A 19,789-nucleotide genomic window follows, 5' to 3' on the forward strand; every position below is an offset into this window, starting at 1 on the left:
GCACCTAATGGCGCTGGCCTCCTTCCTGCGGGGCTGCAGCCTCGGCGCCTTGCCCTGGGGCTCCGCGCCCACCAGCGGGGTCCCCGGGCCCCTCTGCCTCCGTGGGGGTGGAGATGGATGGAGATGGATGCGGCTCCGGGCTCTGCCGTCCCTCTGTCTGTCTGTCCGTCCCGCCTCCGGCGTGGCGGCCGGACCGCGATGTCCCCGCGGGGCTCAGCCCGCGGCTCCGGAGCTGGCGGCGGCCGCTCCGTTCTCCGTCCCGGCTGCCCGAGGCGGGGACAGGAGGGGACAGGAGCGCGTCCCCCATGCCCAGAGCAGCCGTGGCGTGTCCAGGCGTGTGGGGAAGGCTGAGGGCTGCGTGTGGGGAGCGCTGCGTGTGGCGCAGCTCGGCTGCAAAGCGGCCGCAGCCGCAGCTCCGCTGGGGCCGGCGGGCACAGGGGGACCCCCAACACCCCCCGCCCCCGAGGACCGTCCCCAGGGCCCCCCCAGCCCCCTCCTCAGGGCTCCGGGGGGGCCTTGGCGGGGTCAGCCATTCTCCGGGCGCTGTAGAGGGACAGGCAGAGCCCGGCGGCCGCCAGCAGCAGGGCCAGGGGGGTCAGCAGCCGCCCCCCCGGCTCAGCCCCGCGTCCCGCTGCCAGCTGCATCTGTGGGGACACAGAGAGCAGAGGGGAGCCCCAAACCCCACGGGGACAGGGCCATGCCCTCAATGTCCCCGTCACACCGGGTGCTGTAAAGGCAACGGGGGCAGCTCTGCGCATCTCCGGGGGTTTTTAGGGTGCCCCGTGCAGCTCTTGCGGGCCCCCATCGGCAGCATCGTCGCTGCTAACGCGGAGCTGGGATTAGAGCCGGGAACGGCCAGCAGGCCTGGAGGGCAGCGTGGGCACATCCCGGGGCTCCCCCGGGCACCCCCAGCCCCGCTCGGCCCTTACCTGGAGCAGACGGAAATACCCCGGGGTCAGGCGCCGGGGCCGGATGATCATGGCGTGGAGCAGCGGGGCTGGGACCCCCCGAGCCCCCGAGCACGGAGAGGGGCTCGCTGCGTGTCGGCGGCCCCGGGGCAGGGCGCAGGCACCGGGCGGGCGCGGAGCAGCCGCTGTCAGCCGCGATCAGCGCCCGCTGCTCCCCGGAGCGGACACGCCGGGCGGGGGGGTTCGGGCGCCCGGCTGCAGGCGGGGGGGCCCAGGGCCGGCCCAGGGTGGATTTAGGGGGGGGCTGAGAGGCCGGGCTCGACTGTGGGTGACCCCCTCTGCAGGCCTGTATGGGGCTGCCTCAATTTCCCCACCTGCAAAGGGGGCTGAGTTATGCTTTGGGCGGGAGGGTGGCGCCCCAAAAACTCCGGAGCCGAGCAGGGGGCTTCTCTCAGGCTTTCCTGGGGGTCTGCGTGACCTAACTTTGCCCCCACAGGGCACCTTGGGGGTCTCCCAGGCGCTGCCGGGCCTCCAGCGGCTGGGGAGGCGGCACCGGCTGTCATTTCTCGGGGGTTCCGGCCGTGTGTCACCGTCGGGCCGTGACTCACTGCGGCCTCGCCCCGCGGGCCGGTCCTGGGCCGTCCCGGGCGGCCACGGCGCTGAGCGGCACCCGGGAGCGCCAATGGGGCAGCGGCTGCCGGAGCAGGTGGGAGCCGCGCCCGGCGCAGGTGAGAGCCGCGCCCGCCGCTGTTCCGGCCGTCCCTGCCCCGCCGCCGTCCCGGGCTCTCCGGTTCTGGGCTCTCCGGTTCTGGGCTCTCCGCCGTCCCTGCCCCGCCGCCGTCCCGGGCTCTCCGGTTCTGGGCTCTCCGCCGTCCCTGCCCCGCCGCCGTCCCGGGCTCTCCGGTTCTGGGCTCTCCGGTTCTGGGCTCTCCGCCGTCCCTGCCCCGCCGCTGTCCCGGGCTCTCCGGTTCTGGGCTCTCCGGTTCTGGGCTCTCCGCCGTCCCTGCCCCGCCGCCGTCCCGGGCTCTCCGGTTCTGGGCTCTCCGGTTCTGGGCTCTCCGCCGTCCCTGCCCCGCCGCCATGGAGCCCGTGCGCACCTGGGGCCCCGCACAGGTGACCGCCTGGCTCCGAGGTGAGGCCCCGCTTGTCCTCGGGCTCTGGGGTGCGGTGTCCCCAGCTTGGGGACACGTGGCCGGGGGTGGCGGTGCTTCCCTCCCTCATCTCCTTCCCGGCACGGGGGGCCGGGAAGGGCTCCGGCCGTTCGCACCGTTTAGGGTGAGCCCGGGGGAATTCGTTGCGTGGAGGGGACGCTCCCATCAGCCGGGGGTCACCCCTGGGGTCACCCGGCCGGGGTCGCCCCTGGGGACGCTGGCAGGGGGCACTGCTCTGCGGCAGGGCTGGACGCGGCGGTGCAGGGGTACCCCTTCCACACCTGGGGGCTGTCGGGGCCTGACCTGCTGGGGCTGGACGCGGGGGTCCTGGAGGCGCTGGGCGTGCGGCCCTTGGGACACCAGGAGCTGCTGCTGGAGGCCACGGAGCAGCTCCGTCACCTGGTGAGAGCCGGGGGGCTGCGGGACCCCGGGGAGGAGCAGGGGGACGTGGAGGCTCCCTGGGCTGAAGCGGGAGGATGTGGGATCACCCTGGGCTGGGTGGAGGGGGGCAGATGGGGACGCAGGGGCGCCTGGGCTCGGTGGAGAGGAGTTCTGAGCTGGAAGGGGGAAGGACGTGGGGGCACCGTGGGCTGGGTGAAGGTGGGCGTGTGGGGGCTCCCCTGCCCGTCCACCCCCCGGCACCCCTGTCCCCCCCAGGACTCAGGGCTGGCGAGCACCAGCCTGCGGACGCTGACGGAGCGGCTGCAGGAGCTGGCGCAGGGCATCCAGAGCCTGGCGCAGGGGGGGCTGTCAGCAGGGGACGCCCCCCAGCCGCCTTCCCTCACCCTCCTGGCTCGAGTCATCAACCTGGTCGGGGCTGCCAAGGAACTCTTCTCCTGGCTCAACAGGTGTGGGGCAGGTGAGGGCACCCCTGGGTGCTGGGTGACTCCTTCTCTGGGGGCTCAACTCTGTCTCCCCCCAGGTACCTCTTCTCCACCCTCAATGACTTTTCGGCCAGCCGGGACATCGTCCTGCTCTGTGCCCAGCTGGCAGAGACGCTGCAGGCGGTGAGTGCCCGGGGCTGGCTGGAGGTGGGGCAAAATCCGGCCTGGGCATGAGGAGATGGGGCGCAGGGGGCTCCCCACAGGGTCCCCCCAGCCGGGACGGAGCCACCCCACCCTGCTCATCCCCACATCTTGTTCCCCAGGACCTTCCCGCGGCCGAGAGGAACGTCGGGATCCTGCAGATTGTGAGTGCTGGCTGAGGAGGGGGTGGCAGCCCCGGGGGGTGCCAGGGCTCCCCTCACGCCCCGCTGTCACCCGCAGTGCCGCCACATCGCGGGCATCTGCCAGAGCATCGTGGGCTGCAGCCCGCCGGCGCTGCTGGACCGCGGGGCCGTGCTGCAGCGCGTGGTGCTGGCGCTGCCCCCCGGCCCAGGGTGCAGCCCCCCGATGTCCCCCAGCACCCCAGCGCTGCCCCTCGGCCTGCGGCAGAGCCCCCCGACATCCCCTGAGGCGCCAACGCTGCCCCCCAGCCGATGGAGCAGCCCCCCAGGGTCCCCTGAGACCCCGAGAGCACCCTCCGATCTTCTGGGGAGCCCCGAGTCGCTCCTCTCCGCCCGACTGGTGAGTCCCCTCCACCCCGGCGCTCCCCTCTGCCTCGGGACCCCCGGCCCCCTGCTCAAAGCCCCCTCTTGGCCCCCCCAGGGCTTTGAGATCACCTCCACCAGCTCCTGCCTGCACTTCGTGTCTGCCACTGCCGCAGAGGTGAGTGAGGGGCCGCCCCTCCCTGCCACCCCCTGTGTGCCCTCTGGGATTGCCCTCCCTCCATGGCACCCTGTGACCCTCTTAGGCCCTAGCCTGCCCTCCCCAGCCCAGAGCAGGGGGCACTCCCTGTGGCTGAGCCCCCTCTGCTCCCCGATCCCACAGCAGCTCCGGCCGGTCTGTGCAAGGTCGGGTTAAGGGTTAAACCCCCGCTGCTTCCTCCTGGCCAGGAGAGATCCTGAGTGGGATTAGCTTGGGAGGGAGGGAGGGAGGGAACCCAGGAGTGGGCACCCCACTGTCCCCCGCCTCTGCCCAGGCCCTGGCTGCCCACGGGGGCCACGTCCTGCCCGGAGATGAGATCGTGCAGGTCAACGAGCAGGTCGTGGTGAGTCCGGGAACGGGGCTCGAGGGCGCTGCGAGGGCTCGGGGGTACCGGGGCTGAGGCAGGGGGATGCAGGAGTTAGGGGCAGCAATAAGCAGCAGCCGTGGCGGGGGAAGGTCTGGGGGACACAGGAGCCGTTGCCAGGAGGGTTTGAGGGATGTGGGAACTGTGGCTGGAGTGGGTTTGGGGGGTGAAGCATCTGTGGGCCCACAGCTCACCCAGCATTTGCAGGTGGGTTGGACGCCCGCCAGCCTGGCGAGGAAGCTGCTGGAGACTGGGAACAGGGTGACTTTGGTGCTGAAGAAGATCCCCCTCGACCTGCCCAGCTCACCCCCCTCTCCCGGGCAGCAGGTGAGCGATCCCAGCGATCCCAGTGCTCCCAGTGCCACGCTGGGCTGTGCTGGGAACCAGGCTGAGATGCTCAGGGCTGGGCATCTCCCATCACGCTGGAGATTCCTAAAGCTCTGGGGTCCATGGTGGGATGAGGCTGGCACTGACACTCCATTCCACAGCCCCCAGGAGCATTTTTGGATGCTGCAGATTCCCCTGGCACCAGGAGTGGCGAGAGCCCGGGCAGCCCCGTGTCCTTGACCTCCAGGTGAGCCCCGTCCCGACACCCCAACAGCCCCAGTCTGGCCAGCACGGAGGCGTTCGGGTGCATCCAGGGCCCTCTCCCAGCCCTTTTTTAGGAGGAGAGGTGCCAGAAGTGCAGCAGCTGCCTGTGAGCAGCCTGGGAAGCTGCCAGGAGTCTTAAGGAATGAAAGGAAGGGGGGGTTTGTAATTCATTCACTTGGTAACGTTTTAGTGGGGTTGGAGCTATATTTAGCCGTGACCCTTCTCCCATCCCGGAATGGAAAGGCGTGCGGAGAGCCAGCGGCAGGAGCCGAGCCGGGGCGGCCGCCGGAGCTGAGCTGAGCTGAGCTGAGCTCTGCCACCGTCCCCTCCATCCCGTTCCCGGGGCCGGGAGCGCCGGGGGTGCCCCGGCCGGGGTTGATCGGGGACCCGGCGCTGCTCGGGGGATTTTGGGGCTCAGGGGTCGCGTTCTCCTCCCAGCGTTGCGGCCGACTTGGACTCGGGACCAGACTCTGCCCCGGATCCCGTCACTGACGAGGAGCAGGAAGAGGACGAGCGGGACCTGCGGCTGCCCGGGGCTGTGGAGGAGCTGCCGAGGCTGCCCGGGGCTGAGGAGGAGCTGCCGAGGCTGCCCGGACAGGGTAGGGATGGCAGCAGAGGCTGCCCGGACAGGGTAGGGATGGCAGCAGGGGCTGTCCGGACGGGGTAGGGATGGCAGCAGAGGCTGTCCGGATGGGATAGGGATGGCAGCAGAGGCTGTCCGGACAGGGTAGGGATGGCAGCAGAGGCTGTCCGGACGGGGTAGGGATGGCAGCAGGGGCTGTCCGGACGGGGTAGGGATGGCAGCAGGGGCTGCCCGGACGGGGTAGGGATGGCAGCAGAGGCTGCCCGGACAGGGTAGGGATGGCAGCAGAGGCTGTCCGGACGGGGTAGGGATGGCAGCAGGGGCTGTCCGGATGGGGTAGGGATGGCAGCAGAGGCTGTCCGGACGGGGTAGGGATGGCAGCAGAGGCTGTCCGGACGGGGTAGGGATGGCAGCAGGGGCTGTCCGGACAGGGTAGGGATGGCAGCAGAGGCTGCCCGGGGATGGAGCGCTTCCCCCAGGGCAGGAGCCTGCAGCCCCGCTCGCTGTTCGCAGGTGCTGCGGAGGTGTGGGACAGTGGAACCGCCCTGGAAGCCCCCCTGGACACCCCCCTGAGCCCCTCTCCGAGCACCCCTGCTGCCACCGAGCCCTGTGCCACTGAGCTGAGCCCCAGGGCAGCCCCCACCGCGGGGGCTGGGGGGACAGAGCCCTGTCAGCTCCCAGGGGAGGTGAGAGCCTGGGGGGTGCCAGGGGCTCCCCTCTGAGCCCCCGCGGTGGGTGTGGGAACTGGGGGTGCCTCGGGGGTCCCTGAGGGCTGTGGCGCTGCTGGGGAGGCTCAGCTCAGCCCGGCCCTCACCCCCTGCGCTGCCGCTAAAATCTCATCTCTGTCACCGCGCCCAGGGCAGCCCCGGCACGGGACGAAGACAAAAAGGTGAGCGGAGCCCTGCCAGGCCGGGGGCTGTCCCGGGGGGGGCCCTGCTCCCCCTGCCCTCCCCTGACACCCCAAACGCCGTGGCGCAGGAGTGGCGACCAGGCTGAGCCGCCGGCGGGTGTCGTGCCGGGACCTGGGCCGGGTGGACTGCGATGGGTGGCTCCTCAAGAAGAAGGACCACGCGTCCTTCATGGCCCAGAAGTGGAAGCGGTGCTGGTTCGTGCTCAAGGGCCACACGCTCTACTGGTACAACCACCCCAACGTGAGTGGCGGCGGCGGGTGTCCCCGGGCGTCCCCGGGGCGGTGCCGGACACGGCTGTCCCTGACCCGCAGGATGAGAGGGCTGCAGGACTCATCAACGTGGCCACCTACGACCTGGAGAGCACCAGGGAGCAGAAGAAGAAGTAGTGAGTGGGGTCTGGCTCGCTTTCACCCCGGCTGGTGGTGGAAGAGGGGAGGAGATGCTGTCCCAAGGCCAGGCGCTGATGAGTCCTGCTGGGAGCCACCTGCACGTCCCCGTGGGGCCGGTGGGGTCCCCGTGGGGCCGGTGGGGTCCCCGTGGGGCCGGTGGGGTCCCAGTGGGGTCCCCGTGGGGCCGGTGGGGTCCCCGTGGGGCCGGTGGGGTCCCCGTGGGGCCGGTGGGATCCCTGTGGGGCCGGTGGGGTCCCCGTGGGGCCGGTGGGGTCCCCGTGGGGCCGGTGGGATCCTCGCAGTGCTGTGCCCACGCTCCCAACAGGCCCGCGGGGTGTTACTGGTGTGATCTGGGATGGGGGCTGCAGTGCTGGGGAGGCTGGAGGGGTTTGGGGCTGGCCCTGTGTCACCGCAGCAGCACAGGCAGCCCCCTCCCCTTGTCCTCAGCGTGTTCCAGCTGTGCCACCAGACGTACAAACCCTTTGTCTTTGCTGCCGAAACCTTGGCCGACCTGAGCATGTGAGTAAGGGAGCCGGGGGTCAGCACTGGCCCCGCCACCCCGGGCTGCCCAGGACCCTGCTCCTCCTTTCCGTGCCTCCTTTCCCTCCCCAGGTGGGTCAGTCGCCTGGTAGCAGCCAAAACAAAGTGCACGCTGGCCCAGCAGGCAGTCCCGGACAAGGAAGAAGGTAAATGAGGCCGGGCTGGGTGGGAGGGGGTCCCCGTGGGGTAGTGGTGCCACAGCCCCGGTGTGGGACCGCTGGGAGCTTGGCCCGTGATCTGGGGGAATGTGAGGGGCGGCTGGGATGATTCTCAGCCCTGGGAGGGAATTTCTGTCTTCTCCCACGGCATCCAGACTGCTACAGTGAGACAGAAGCTGAGGACCCCGATGATGAGACCCCCAGGCACGGACCCGACGCGGTGAGTGGCCCTGGGGGACGCCCTGGGGGCAGAAGGACAGAGCTCCTTGTCTCAGCCCCTGCCCCATCTCTCCCTCAGCCGAGGAGGAGGCTGCAGCACACCCCGGAGAAGCTCTCCCCGGCCAGCAGCCCCCAGGGCAGCCCCCGGCCCTGCTCCCCCATGGGTACGTGCTGCGGTGACGCCTGACCCCTGCCACCTCGTGTCCCTCCTTTTGCCTGGGGGTAGCTCTCGCTGGGGTGTGTTTGAGCCTGCAGGAAAGATGGGGAGGGCTTTTTTACGAGGGCACAGAGTGACGGGGCAAGGGGGAATGGGTTTAAACTAAACGGAGCAGGTTTAGATCAGACAGTAGAAGGAATTCTTCCGTGTGAGTGCTGAGGCCCTGGCACAGGGTGCCCAGAGCAGCTGTGGCTGTCCCTGGGTCCCTGGAGGTGTTCAAGGCCGGGCTGGACGGGGCTTGGATCAACCTGGGACATAGCAGAAGGTGTCCCTGCCCATGGCAGGGGTGGCACAAGATGATCTTTAAGGTCCCTCCCAACCCCAACCACTCCGTGGTCCCACATTTTCGGGGCAGGACGGTGCACGGGGGAGCCTGCGGGGTCTGGGGGCTGCCCTGCTGCTCCAGTGCCCTCTCCTTGCCCAGACCCCGCCGGGGAGGATCTGGAGAGCCTGATGCTGTGCCTGAGGCAGGGCGGGGTGTCCCTCCTGGGGCAGCGGCGCTCCCTGACGCAGGAGCAGTGCCGAAAATCCTTCCTGCGGCGCAACAAGAACCCGCACATCAACGAGAGGGTGCACGCCGTGCGGGCCCTGCAGAGCACGCTCAAGGTGGGACCCCGCAGCCCCTGAACCCTGCCCGTGCCCCCCCTGGCCCTGGCTGTCCCCCCAAAACGCGCATTGCTGCGGGCAGGCGAAGCTGGCGGAGCTGCAGGCGCTGGAGCAGCTGCTGGGAGAGGCCGCGCTCACCTCGGACACGTTCCGGCGCTGGAAGGAGCAGCACCAGGAGCTGTACCAGGAGCTGCAGGAGGGCTGGGCAGGGCAGCAGGGCCAGGGCGATGCTGGAGACCAGCAGAGCCCTCCCAAAGAGGCAGCTGAGCCCTGAGAGCCCGCCGGGAGCTGGTGTGGGTGGGCAGCCACAGGACCGTGGGAGCGTGGGAGCGCGGTGGGTGCTGCGCCGGGGGCCGGAACGCGAGTGGGAAGGCTCAGCCCCAGAGGGGCCATCCCCCAGGGGAAGTGGCTTCTGTGACAGTCTTAATTTTCCCCATTTGCCTTGCCTTTGGCTGCAGGTGGGCAAGGGGGCGATGTTCCTGGGGAATGTGTCCCTGCTGTGCTGCTGCCGGCCCAGCCACGGGCTCTTCTGCTGTAAATAAACGTGTGGACGGGGCTCGCTCGTGCCGGGGTTTTTCTTGGCGCTGAAATCATCAAATCATGGAATTGTTTAGGCTGGAAGAGAGCTCCAAGATCATCGAGTCCAGCTGTAAACCCAGCACTGCCCGCTTGGGCCAGGGGTGCAGAAATGGTCCCAGGTCAGCAGGAGGGGTCAGTACCCTCACCAGATCTGTCCTCTGGGCTCCTCATCTCCTTCCAGATCCCAGGGCCGGGAGGCAGCAGAGCCAGAACTTGTTCCAAGGCTTCCAGGACAGGTGGAGATTCATCAGGCAAAGTGCCAGGAAGGGCAGTGCTCTGCTGTGGGAGTCCCCAGATCAGAAAACATTGGCCAGAAAATGCTTCAGGCACAGGCGGCTCGTTCCTGTTCCCCTTCTGCAGCGCCATAAACCCCCCTTGGTCCTCGTGCTCCTTCAGCCTGGGAGGAAAGGGTGACTGGGGACAGGGGAGCCCGCTCCCTCCTGCTGCCACGGGCACTGCTCTGCTCAGATTCCACCGGGAGCTCCCCCAGCACATTCTGTAACACCGTGACCTGGCTCAGGTCACGAGCACAACATCCACCCGAGCCACTCATGGCCAGAATTCACACCTCCCTTTGTTTAACAAGGAATTGGTGGGGTTTCCTTGTTGGTAAGAACTGGCTCTTATTTTGGCAGGAAAGGAAGCTTTATGACAGTCCTGAAGGGCAAGACAGTCAGAACCCAGAGGTGCACAAAGCATTGCTGCCAGAAGGAACTGCACACCCTGGAGCTCCCCAGGTAGAGCAGCAGCACCTCAGTAACAGCACTCCATTCACACTCTTGCTATTGCATTTTTTAATAATTCCAAGAAAAAAAAAAACAAAAAACAAACCTGGTAACTTTGGGTAAAAATTTATTTTACATACAGACCATTGCAGCTTAACTATTAATCAAGAGAAGTTATTTTCCTTTACAGGAAGTGACCAGCTGGTCTGAGATTAACAGAAGTCTAAGCCTGAGAGCTGGGATTTTAGTTTGGAAATCAGATCTTGGGGGCAGGCTCCTTCCAAGCACCACTCAACGCAGCGAGGAGCTGCAGGACTTAACTGCAGGCCTGCTGCACCACACAGCGCTGGAAGCACACTCCCAGAGTCAGCCCAGAGCTTTCCCAAGCTGAACTTGCTGAGAAGGATGGTGCCTGAAAGGGTTCGGATGCGTTTCCAATGTTTGGTTCAGCTCTCAAACTAGAAACAGAAGTGGTGAAACAGCACAGTCTCTGTGGAGTACAAAACACCGAGTTACAGGGCAGCAGACACACGGGACAGCAGGAATGGCAGGGACTCTCCTAAGCCAAGTGTTCTACGTGTAGCAGGGCCCTGGCCGGGGTCATTCTCTGGCCCTATTTCAAACAGAGTACAAAAAATACTTCGACTGATAATTAATTGTACTGGAAACAAACAGTCTACTAAAAAGCAAATCTTACTCTAGGTGCCAATGAGTCCTTAAAAGCAGAGAAGGGACTGGGGAGCCGCACTTGGGCAGTGCTTCCAGGATCATTCACGCTGCTCCATTTTTACTTTGGGAGGTCTCAGGAAGGTCCTGTTCTTCTTTTCTTTCTTCCCCTTTGTATTTGCCTGGAAATTTCTCCAGCTGTCTACACGACCATCCCGACTTTCCTGGGAACAGCAGCGAGGAAGGGGAGGGTTAACAAGTGCAAGGGCCAAAGCACAGGCAGCGCAGACCGGTTTCAGGATTGGGTTGGGCCGTCCTTACTCTACAGAATCCTCAAAGGAAACAAGAAACCTCTCCGTTCCTAATCTGTCAGCCCAGAACGTGCCATGTCCTTTCTCTGTCTCAGCTCCTCCCTCTCCTGCAGATTGGAGGCACAGGGAGAGCAGAGAAGGGAAATGTACTGCTGCCTTCCCTCATGCTTTTTGCTCAAAGTCTCACTGCATTGACACAATGAGAAAAAAAAAAACCCTGGTGCACTTCTCTCCCTGCCCTACCTGCTGAGCAGCAGAAGCCTTTCCTGAGGAGAAAAAACCCCAAAAGAGTAACCAAACCAAAAAACTAAAACCCACAGAAAAACCCCTAAACCCCCAAATCTCCCCACAAAGCCAACCTATGATCTCTACAGGCTGAAGATTTCAGAATAAGTCCAGGAATGATCCACTTCACAGCGTGTGATCCATCCTCTGCAGGCCCACCTCTGCAATCCCAGCGCTGCAGATGGGCTCTGGCTACAGCAGCTCTCTGCTTCCCTGCCCCCCTTTCCCATGGCAGGACGGGAGAGGGCCCAGCACCAGCAGGGATCTGGGTGCTGAGGCACAAACACTTCCCAGGTTAAGTTTCAGTGCTCACCAGTGACCTGGGCTAAGCAGCAGTTCTCTTTTCCAGCTGAAGACAAGAGATGAGACAGTACAGCTCCATTTACCAGACCTGTTTCTGCACAGGTGATACCAAAGCCCTGTTGATGGGCTCTTCTCCACACACATGAACAAAACCCAGGCTGGTGCACAGCTATTAAATTATCTTACAGGCTTGCATACAAAAGGTCTCTTATCTCTCTAGGGGCATTCCCTGCAACACAAGGAATTGCTGAGGCCTATTCTGTAAGTTAAATTGCTGAATACCTCGAAGTTCTTCTGCCATTCTCGCTCTCGTTTAGCTTTCTCTTGTGCTTCAATTTCTTCTTCCCTCTGCCGCTTCCTGGAAGGGAAGCCACAGAAGTTATGAGCCCACAAGCAAGGCATTAAAAAGCAAGGCAATACTTTCAAAACATCTTGGAAAGCTCTCCCAATTTTTTGGCAGATTACAGAAGACAAATACGCACACCTAAGATAGCGCAGCAAAGAGAATTTGGTTTCAAATCTGGAAGAGCAGTGAGCAGAGAAGATGGTTTGGCCCCACTGACAGCAGGCATAGAATTAAGGAATTGGCTTCTCCTGCTCAGCAAAACAAGCTGGACTTCATCCAAGAAGTTGGACATTACTCTAGTGGTGAGCCTCTAAAATTGTTGAGGGTACATGTTCTGAGAAGTTAATAACCACTTCAGAATGCAAAGTGGAAATTAAAATTTTAAGCCCCTACCTTTCACCCGTAATCAAAAGCAATGTCCTAGAGCCACCTCCCACCTCACTGCCCAGCACAGAATCCTGCTGCAGGAACGGAATTCACAAAACACCTTCAACAGTTCAGGATCACACATGCCACAGGGTATTCCTGGCACTTCAATAAAATTAAAAATCAATCCTTCACAAGGTAATAGCATGCAGAATTGTGTCACCATTTCACTGCTGTGTACACCTAAGAGAATACAACCATATGAAATACACTGACATCTTCAACACAGGAGGGCAAATTTCCTGTGTGCTTTTCTCAAGCACAGGGCTCTACAACCCACGGGCTACCCAGAGGAGTGGCAGAATCCACATTATGGGAAATCAGCTTGGCAGGACCCTCGTTAATCTAATCCAAGGCCCTGCTTTCAGCAGGAAGTCAGACCAGATGATCTCCACAGGTTCATTCCAATTTAGACTATTCTAAGACTCTCTGATCCCTTATCTTCTTTGAGGAAGCACGAGGGGGAAGAAGAGCCTGAATTGCACAAGTGGAACGTCATTTATACCTTTCATGCATTTCTTTTGCTTCTCTTTCTTTCCTCTTAATTTCCAGTTCAGCAAAGAGCTTCATTGTCTGTTTGTACACAGCTTGTTTGAACTGCAAAACACAAATCCAGCCTTAAAATAATACCCATCAACACAGTTCAGGTCAGTTCTACATACAAATGTAAGAAGTTAAGAAGAAAGCAAACCTTAGGAATGCCCACATTACCCCTATCCTGCCCTGACAATAGCAGCAGCACAAAGAAAGTTTAATCAGTTTTTACTGCTGATTAAATTCTGGCCCTGGCACTGGGAAACAACTGCATATTAACCTCATATTAGTCTAATTTTAATTTATATTCACGAAGCTGTGCCTAAACAGAACTGTTCACTTCAAAGCCTCTTATTCTCGGGTTAAGTATTGCATTGTTACATTTGACAAAATAAGGCAAAGTGGTCACTGTTTTAGAGAGTAATTTCCCATCAGATCTTCTTGATGTGTTGCAAAAATCTAGCATTGGCTTCCCAGTAGGAAATCAATATGCTTAAACCAATCTTCATTACTAAAGAAGAGAAACAGACTTCTGAAAAATGAAAAATAGGATGGTTATGGGGTTACTGTGGTGATATCAACAGGAAATCACTTTCCAGGGGAAAAAAAGGGCGCTGAGACTAATGAGTGAATGTTTGGTAATCACCTACCAGTGTTACAGCCTCTCACCTCGCTGGGTTCCTCCAGACTAGAGCCCAGGAAAAAAGAACTAAGTTATGCCATGCTCTTTTTAATAATACAGGTGGTTTGCTGCATAACAGCATGTCTGTCCCTCAGTGCTACACGAATGAAACAGACAAAAACACTCTCATTAAAAAGTCACAAGCTCATTTTAGCCACGCTGCAGTGAGTGCTACACGTGCCTCTGCCAGCAGCAGGAATGCCACAGTTCCAGCAGTCAAAAACCAAGAAATTCAATTTAAAAAAAGAGTGCATGATGCACAAGCAATGAAGAGTTGGTTTGAGAAAAGAACAGGGTATTTTGATCTATATAATCTCACAATATATTTACTCTTTACACTACAGTGAAGCTGTTTTCCACAGTACACAGGTATCACCTGACACGTGGTACTCTCCAGTGGCTAAGAAGATTTTGCTCTTCTTTAAATGTAAGTGTTTACAACATTAACATGTCTAATAAACACTTCTGTGTTGCCTTTGAATCTTAATTCCTCAAAACACTTTTTGTACTCTCCAGTTTCTCTGAACATAGTACAACTTACAACTTCGGGATCATCCTCCTCTACAGTGGGAGGTTTTCCATCCTTCTTCAGCTGCTTCTTTTTTTCTTTCACCTAAAGATTAAGAACAAAAATAAGAGCCTTAAAAATTTTCTAGGGCTTACATAATTGTATCCAAGTGGCTCTGCATGCCTATTCCAATGCATAGAAAGAACTCTGTCCTTGATGTTTTGTTTTACACCAAACCCTGCTAGGCCCAGACAGACACACACAAGATTACTATCACATGAACTGTAGTAATTAACAATACTCTGTTGGATATTATTCCTACAACATAATCCCTTTTCATTTCTTGAAAGATACATCCTTATTCAATATACACCATCCAAAGCAGCAGGAAGTTTATTGTGCTTTATGATATTCAAGAGACTAACAACAAACAGAACATCAAGTGTTCCCTGTGTTAAGAGCACCTGAGTTCTCCCATATCATCTGCTTCCTCAAGATTTCTGTTTTAACCCACCCACATCACTCTAACTTCTTGGCCAACGCAATCCAAGCTCCTTATCTTACAGGTCAATATCCCCCAAACTTCCCAGTCTCCTGCTGTCACCACCTTTTCTCTTCCACCTACACATATCTGAACCGCATCATTCATTCACAGACTTGGGGAAAAAAAATATTTAGGTCAGATCCTGTGGTCTGACCTGATTATTTCAAGTACTGAATTTCACCGAATTGTCTTGCACTGAGCTCAACAGCACTCCAGGACACAGCAGCCTTGTTTCTGCTGTGAAGAGCTTGGAGCTCACCTGCCCATGGCCATTATGAGGTTTACTCAGTTTAGCGACCTAAACGTGAAGCGAGTGTACCAAAAAGCAAAATATTGATTGACTGACTGATTACCACTCACCCCAACCCTGCATGTTCCCACAGAATACTCACAGTGTGCTCCACATATTCTTTCCCTGCCTGTATCACATCCAAGGCTCTCTTCTTTTGCTCCTCATCTAGCAGCAGCTTGTAAGCTTTATCTACAGCTAACAAAAAGCATCAATATTAATAGCACCAGTAGTCATGTTCACAAGGCATCACAAGACTGCTACTGGCTGGCATTGCTAATTTGGCCTCTAGAATTTGTGGAGGCAGTATGTTTTGGTTTGGTTTTTTTATTAAATGCATTTAAGAAAGTGACAACATGATTGTTGAATGAGTTTTGGTACAGTAATGGCAAGAACCGTCTGATACCTTCAGGTGAAAGCACAGTCCTACCAGCTGTAGTTATGGGCATGAACACCTCACTGTGATGCAAAGCACACACCTAGAACCAACACTCTACTTCTGCCAGATTGTCTATTAATAAAATCTGATGCACAGATTGAAGTTTTTCTTGAACAATCCCAAACCCCCGTGAAGATGTCTGTCCCTGTTGGGACATGACAATGCCACTGTGGCTACCTAGTGCCACCTGCTGAAATGCCACCACCTCACACAGCTGCTTTTGTCCCAGCTAAAGCACCTTTGAAACAACCCTTCTGTCCCCTCTACCCTAATGGATTTTTAAACCAGCCCCAGAAAAGCTGCAGCTACTAACTAACCCAGAGAAAGAGAATTACCTTCAAATGCCTTCTGGGCTCTGTCTGCATCATCTTGGTTTTTGTCTGGGTGCACCAATATTGACAGCTGCAAGAAAAAGGATTGTGCTGTCAGGATCATGGTGAAAGATGAAGAGTATTTCAGAGATTTTTGAGAGAAGGGAAACAGTCTCAGACAGAAAGAATCCAAAGAGATCATATCCCTTTGTTCATGGACAAACCGGCTGACAACACGCAGAAGCACGTGCCAGTACGAGCTGGTAGAACAAACAATCCCTGTGACAAACAGGCTGTCCAAGAGAAGCGGCAGTTTGTGATGAGAGGAACAATTTAACACTCCTCAGCTGCAGTGCCTGAGCTGATATGAACCCCTTGGTCACTGAAGATCTGTATCCTTGGTCTCGACAAGAAACAAACATAAAAAGATCCTCCACAACCAAAGTCTCTCAAGAAGTTCTCCAGCACCTCCCCAAGGCTGTCCAAAACTATTTAACAGTGGTCATTTTTCCTTAGGCTGCTTTACTGAAAGTTAAGAAAACTCCTGCCTGTACTTTAGCTGGCAGAGACAGGACATGGATCACTAGATTCCTGAGGGGAACTTTAACTGGGCTGGAAACCACATCCTCCACATTCTGCTTTCAGAAAGTTATTGCAAACTTTCCCCATATGGCTTCTTTTAATTTTTTTTTTTTTATATATAGACCTTTTAATTCTGCCATTGCTGTAAAGAGCAGCAACTGAAACAGCTTCAGTGCTGAAGAATACAAAATAACTGCTTTGGAACTCTACAGCTGCCAGTTTGTTCTGCATTCAGTCCTGAACAGATTTGCTTCAGCCAGTGCCTTTTCCCCCCTTTGTTGGCTGTTCCACATTCTGCACTTAGCTGTTTGATTTCTTCAGCTCCATGCACATTTTTCATCTCATTACCCTGAATTCAAAACATCTCCCTGTAATGTTTTACCAATCCAAATATTCCCCTCCACTTCTGCTTCCCCTCCCCGGACTTTGGGCACAAAAGCTGAATACCTGTCTGAATCTTTTCTTTATCTCTTCATCTGTGGCTTCAGGGTCCATCTGCAGCACCTAAAAGAGACCACGAAAGCAGAGCAAGTTTGATGTTACTCTCCATGTGTCAGGCTCCTGTCAGCAAGCTCTATCACTCACGAGGAGTGGCTGAAATCACTTGGTTTGTTCTGGAGAAGAGGAGGCTGAGGGGAGAACTCATTTCACTCTTAAACATCCTTCCCATCTGTAAAAAAACCAAACCACTCTCCTACAGGAAAGCTACAGTCTACTCTGAAAATGCTTTCTTAATTTACTCCTCAAGTCAAGTACCAAGACCTGTACAGAACTGAACGTTGTCAAAGTGAATCTGCTGACTCATGTGGCTGACCAGTCCTGAACTGGGACTACAAAAAGCACCTGAGGCTTGAAAAAGGCAGCGAGGATGACACCAGGAAGGAACATGCCCAGGGAAAGCCAAATCCAGACGAATACAGTACAGTTTATTTACTTCTTATTATGTATAATTGTTTATTTACTGTCTTCCTCAGGCTTTCCTACTTATTAAGACTTTATAACTGAGTGCAATAGGAATCAAATACTGCACTGTGGAGATGATGGAATAGGAATCAAATACTGCACTGTGGAGATGATGGACGTGGACATCCCAGCCCTGGTAGGCCAGGAACCATGGGAACATAAAATACAAATGTAAAGGAGGACGCAAAAAAGAATGTGGTACTTTATTTTAGGGAAGTCATGTATGGCTACACCTGTAAGATTGTGGTTAAGCAATATTGCTAAGAAACATTAATAATGTGATTATTGCTTGGAATGGATTCATTTTACCTAAAGCTGTAAGAGTATATGAAGTAAGCTCTGGAATAAATAAACTGGCTTCCTGCACGCAAGCAATGGAGCCCCATCCATCAACCACCACCAAGAAATTCAGCGGGATGAGCAACCAAAATAAAACACACAGCTGGAAATGCTGAATGAAGAGAGCTGTGACCAGAACCTGCCAGGCTGCCACCTCCAGCTACTACCTTCCTGCTCAGAAAGTACCCAGCCAAATCTTCCAGTGCTGCTGTACGAGGGAAATGAGACAACACAGCTTGTGCTGCCATCGAACACTGAGAAAGCCAGCGAGCACGTACACACCATCCTGCAAACCCTCTGCACTGCGATCTCTGCCTAGAGAATTGTTTCCTTTCCTTATGTTTTACTGGAATAAATGCTCAGGAATCAGTAAGCTCACACACCAATTCAGAAAGGATAGAACGTTCAAACTAACCTCAAAGGGGTTCAAGTTGAAATATGAAGATCCAGGTCGGGTCAGCCGGTCAATTTGGTTTTTTGATGTTAAAACAGAGTCTCGTTTTTCAATTTGTTTTACCTGAAGAACAAGAGGGACCTGTATCAACTGACCATCACAGCACCCTTTCCTCTTTATTCCATGCTGTCAGTTTACCAGTCATCCTTGTCCTGTACTACAATTCACGATGTCCCTTGCTTACACCAAGCCTGTAGTTATTTTCTCAGGCACTAGCAGTGCATATTTTTTAGCCCAACAATATTTTCAGCATCAGATTTCAACTTTAAAAAATGCTGCACAACAATTGTGCCTGTTTCTTCTATGGCCTGCTCTACAGCTGAGCTTTCCCTCCTCCCCACGCACCTCCAGCAGTTCTTGTCACTGCGATCCCTTGGAAACCGCGGCTTTATTACTTTTAACCCGCTGTCGGCAGCGCATCCCTTTGAACACGCTAAGCGCTGCTGATGCAAATGCACAACCCCACAGGTTATTTAGTTCGGTTTTACCCTTCGCAAGCACTACGTCGAACCAAACCGTGTATTTACATTTAACATTCGCCTTTATTTAGAGAAACACGCACGCACCGAACCGGCACGGCCTTTGAGCGGGCAGCTGGGGCTGCGGCTACAGGAAGGGGCCCGGCAGAGGAGAGGGGCGCACGCCGCTCCCCGGTGACAGTCTGCCCACGGCGAGGCCGAGCCGAGCGCGGCGGGGCCCCGCGCGAGGGACCGGCTCCCCCCGGGCTGCCGGCGCCGGCCATCACCAGGGCTGCGGGAGGGCCGGGCCGAGCACCAACCCGCCGGCACCCGCCGCTCGCCCACCCCCCACAGCGGCTCCGCCCGTCCCGCCCCGGGCCGGCTCCGGAGGCGCGCGGGTGCCGGGGCGGCGGGCGGCCGGTACCTCGTTATAGAAGGTCAGGAACGCGTCCTCGGCCGCGCCCGCGCCGGGCCCCGCCGCCGCCATCGCCGCCGCCACGTGACCGCGCCCTCGCCACACGTGACCGCCCCGCACGGCGCGCGGGTGCGGGGCACCGCCCTGTGACGTCACCGGGCACGCCTCGCCCCCACCGCCGCGCCCCGTGGGCGGGGCCGCGCCCGCGCAGGCGCAGTCCCGCCCGGCGGCCCGTCCGGCGCTCCAAGGGCAGGCGGCTATGGCGGCCGTGGCGGTGGTGGCGGCGCGGGGCGGCCTCCGCGGGGCTCTGCTGGTGCAGCAGCAGCGCTGGAGCTCGGGATCGGGCGCCGACCAGGTGCGTGTTCCCAGAGTGTCCCTTCTCCCCTCTGCCCGTCCGTCCGCCCGTCAGTCCGTCGCTTTGTCCCTCTGTCCTTCCGCGCTCACCGCCGTCTCTCCCGCAGCTGGGCGAGCTGGGTAAAGGCGCAGGGAAGGGCGGCGGCGGCGGCGGTTCCATCCGTGAGGCCGGCGGCGCCTTCGGGAAGAAGCAGGCGGCCGAGGAGGAGCGGTACTTCAGGTGAGCGGGGCCCGGGGCCTGTGCAGCCGCTCCCGCCAGCCCGGGGCAGCGCCCGGCTCCCGTCCCCGGCCAGCACCGGGGTGCGGGAGGGCCGGAGCGAGCGCGGCTGCACTTGCTGCCGTCCTCTCTTGCAGGGAAAAGGAGCGGGAGCAGCTCTCTGCCTTACGGAAACACCACGAGGAAGAGATCCACCACCACCAGAAAGAGATTGAGCGTCTGCAGAAAGAAATCGAGCGCCACAAGCATAAGATCAAGCAGCTTAAAGATTAAGCTGGTGCTCTTGTTGAATGTGCATGGCCAATGCTGATCATGGTGTAAAACAGCGTGAAGACTGTATTTTTTGGTCTACATAATCCAAATCCATACAATTATGGTCTGCAACAACATCAAATAAACTACTCAGTCTCACTTTCTTGCTCAGTAACTGTTCGATGAAAACAACAAAAAAACCAACCAACCTCTATCTGGTTTTAAGCTTCATTTTCTTCCAGAATAAAGGTGCACTCCTGAGTAGGCAAGGCTTGTACAGAACTGAGCTATTTTTTTTAGATTAGTGTGAAAGAAATGACAATTTGTGTCTAGTGGGATAACTTTAAAGTTACAGCTGCAAGAAGAGTTGGGGGGAAATCCATTCAGAGAGATGTAACTTTGTTTCAAGTAAATGGTCTTTGTGG

General features: G+C 57.9%; 3 protein-coding genes across 3 annotated transcripts; 2 read left to right on the top strand and 1 right to left on the bottom strand.

Moving 5' to 3' along the window:
* The first annotated feature begins 1,988 nt into the window (after window positions 1-1,988).
* Window positions 1,989-8,923, top strand: CNKSR1 (connector enhancer of kinase suppressor of Ras 1). The gene is made up of 21 exons (XM_040086189.2): window positions 1,989-2,040; window positions 2,304-2,461; window positions 2,717-2,907; window positions 2,982-3,066; window positions 3,207-3,248; window positions 3,325-3,624; window positions 3,706-3,765; window positions 4,079-4,147; window positions 4,376-4,495; window positions 4,657-4,742; window positions 5,198-5,358; window positions 5,856-6,028; window positions 6,201-6,231; window positions 6,321-6,493; window positions 6,565-6,638; window positions 7,090-7,161; window positions 7,255-7,328; window positions 7,496-7,560; window positions 7,639-7,723; window positions 8,201-8,382; window positions 8,465-8,923. Exons 1-21 carry the CDS (start codon window positions 1,989-1,991, stop codon window positions 8,654-8,656), a joined length of 2,445 nt encoding a protein of 814 aa, XP_039942123.1. The 3' UTR covers window positions 8,657-8,923.
* Window positions 8,924-9,796: 873 nt separating this feature from the next.
* DNAJC8 (DnaJ heat shock protein family (Hsp40) member C8) lies at window positions 9,797-18,645 on the bottom strand. Its single transcript, XM_040086186.1, has 9 exons — window positions 18,551-18,645; window positions 17,630-17,731; window positions 16,360-16,416; window positions 15,355-15,421; window positions 14,684-14,778; window positions 13,781-13,852; window positions 12,529-12,620; window positions 11,534-11,609; window positions 9,797-10,576 (listed from the first exon to the last, which is right to left on the bottom strand). The coding sequence occupies exons 1-9, from the start codon at window positions 18,611-18,613 to the stop codon at window positions 10,454-10,456; spliced, it is 747 nt and encodes a 248-aa protein (XP_039942120.1). The 5' UTR covers window positions 18,614-18,645; the 3' UTR covers window positions 9,797-10,453.
* A 119-nt stretch (window positions 18,646-18,764) lies between these two features.
* Window positions 18,765-19,523, top strand: ATP5IF1 (ATP synthase inhibitory factor subunit 1). The gene is made up of 3 exons (XM_040086332.1): window positions 18,765-18,896; window positions 19,003-19,115; window positions 19,250-19,523. The coding sequence occupies exons 1-3, from the start codon at window positions 18,801-18,803 to the stop codon at window positions 19,383-19,385; spliced, it is 345 nt and encodes a 114-aa protein (XP_039942266.1). The 5' UTR covers window positions 18,765-18,800; the 3' UTR covers window positions 19,386-19,523.
* The last annotated feature ends 266 nt before the right edge of the window (window positions 19,524-19,789 follow it).

The sequence above is a fragment of the Hirundo rustica genome, chromosome 25 (genome assembly GCF_015227805.2).
Source record: "Hirundo rustica isolate bHirRus1 chromosome 25, bHirRus1.pri.v3, whole genome shotgun sequence".
Lineage (NCBI taxonomy): Eukaryota > Metazoa > Chordata > Aves > Passeriformes > Hirundinidae > Hirundo > Hirundo rustica.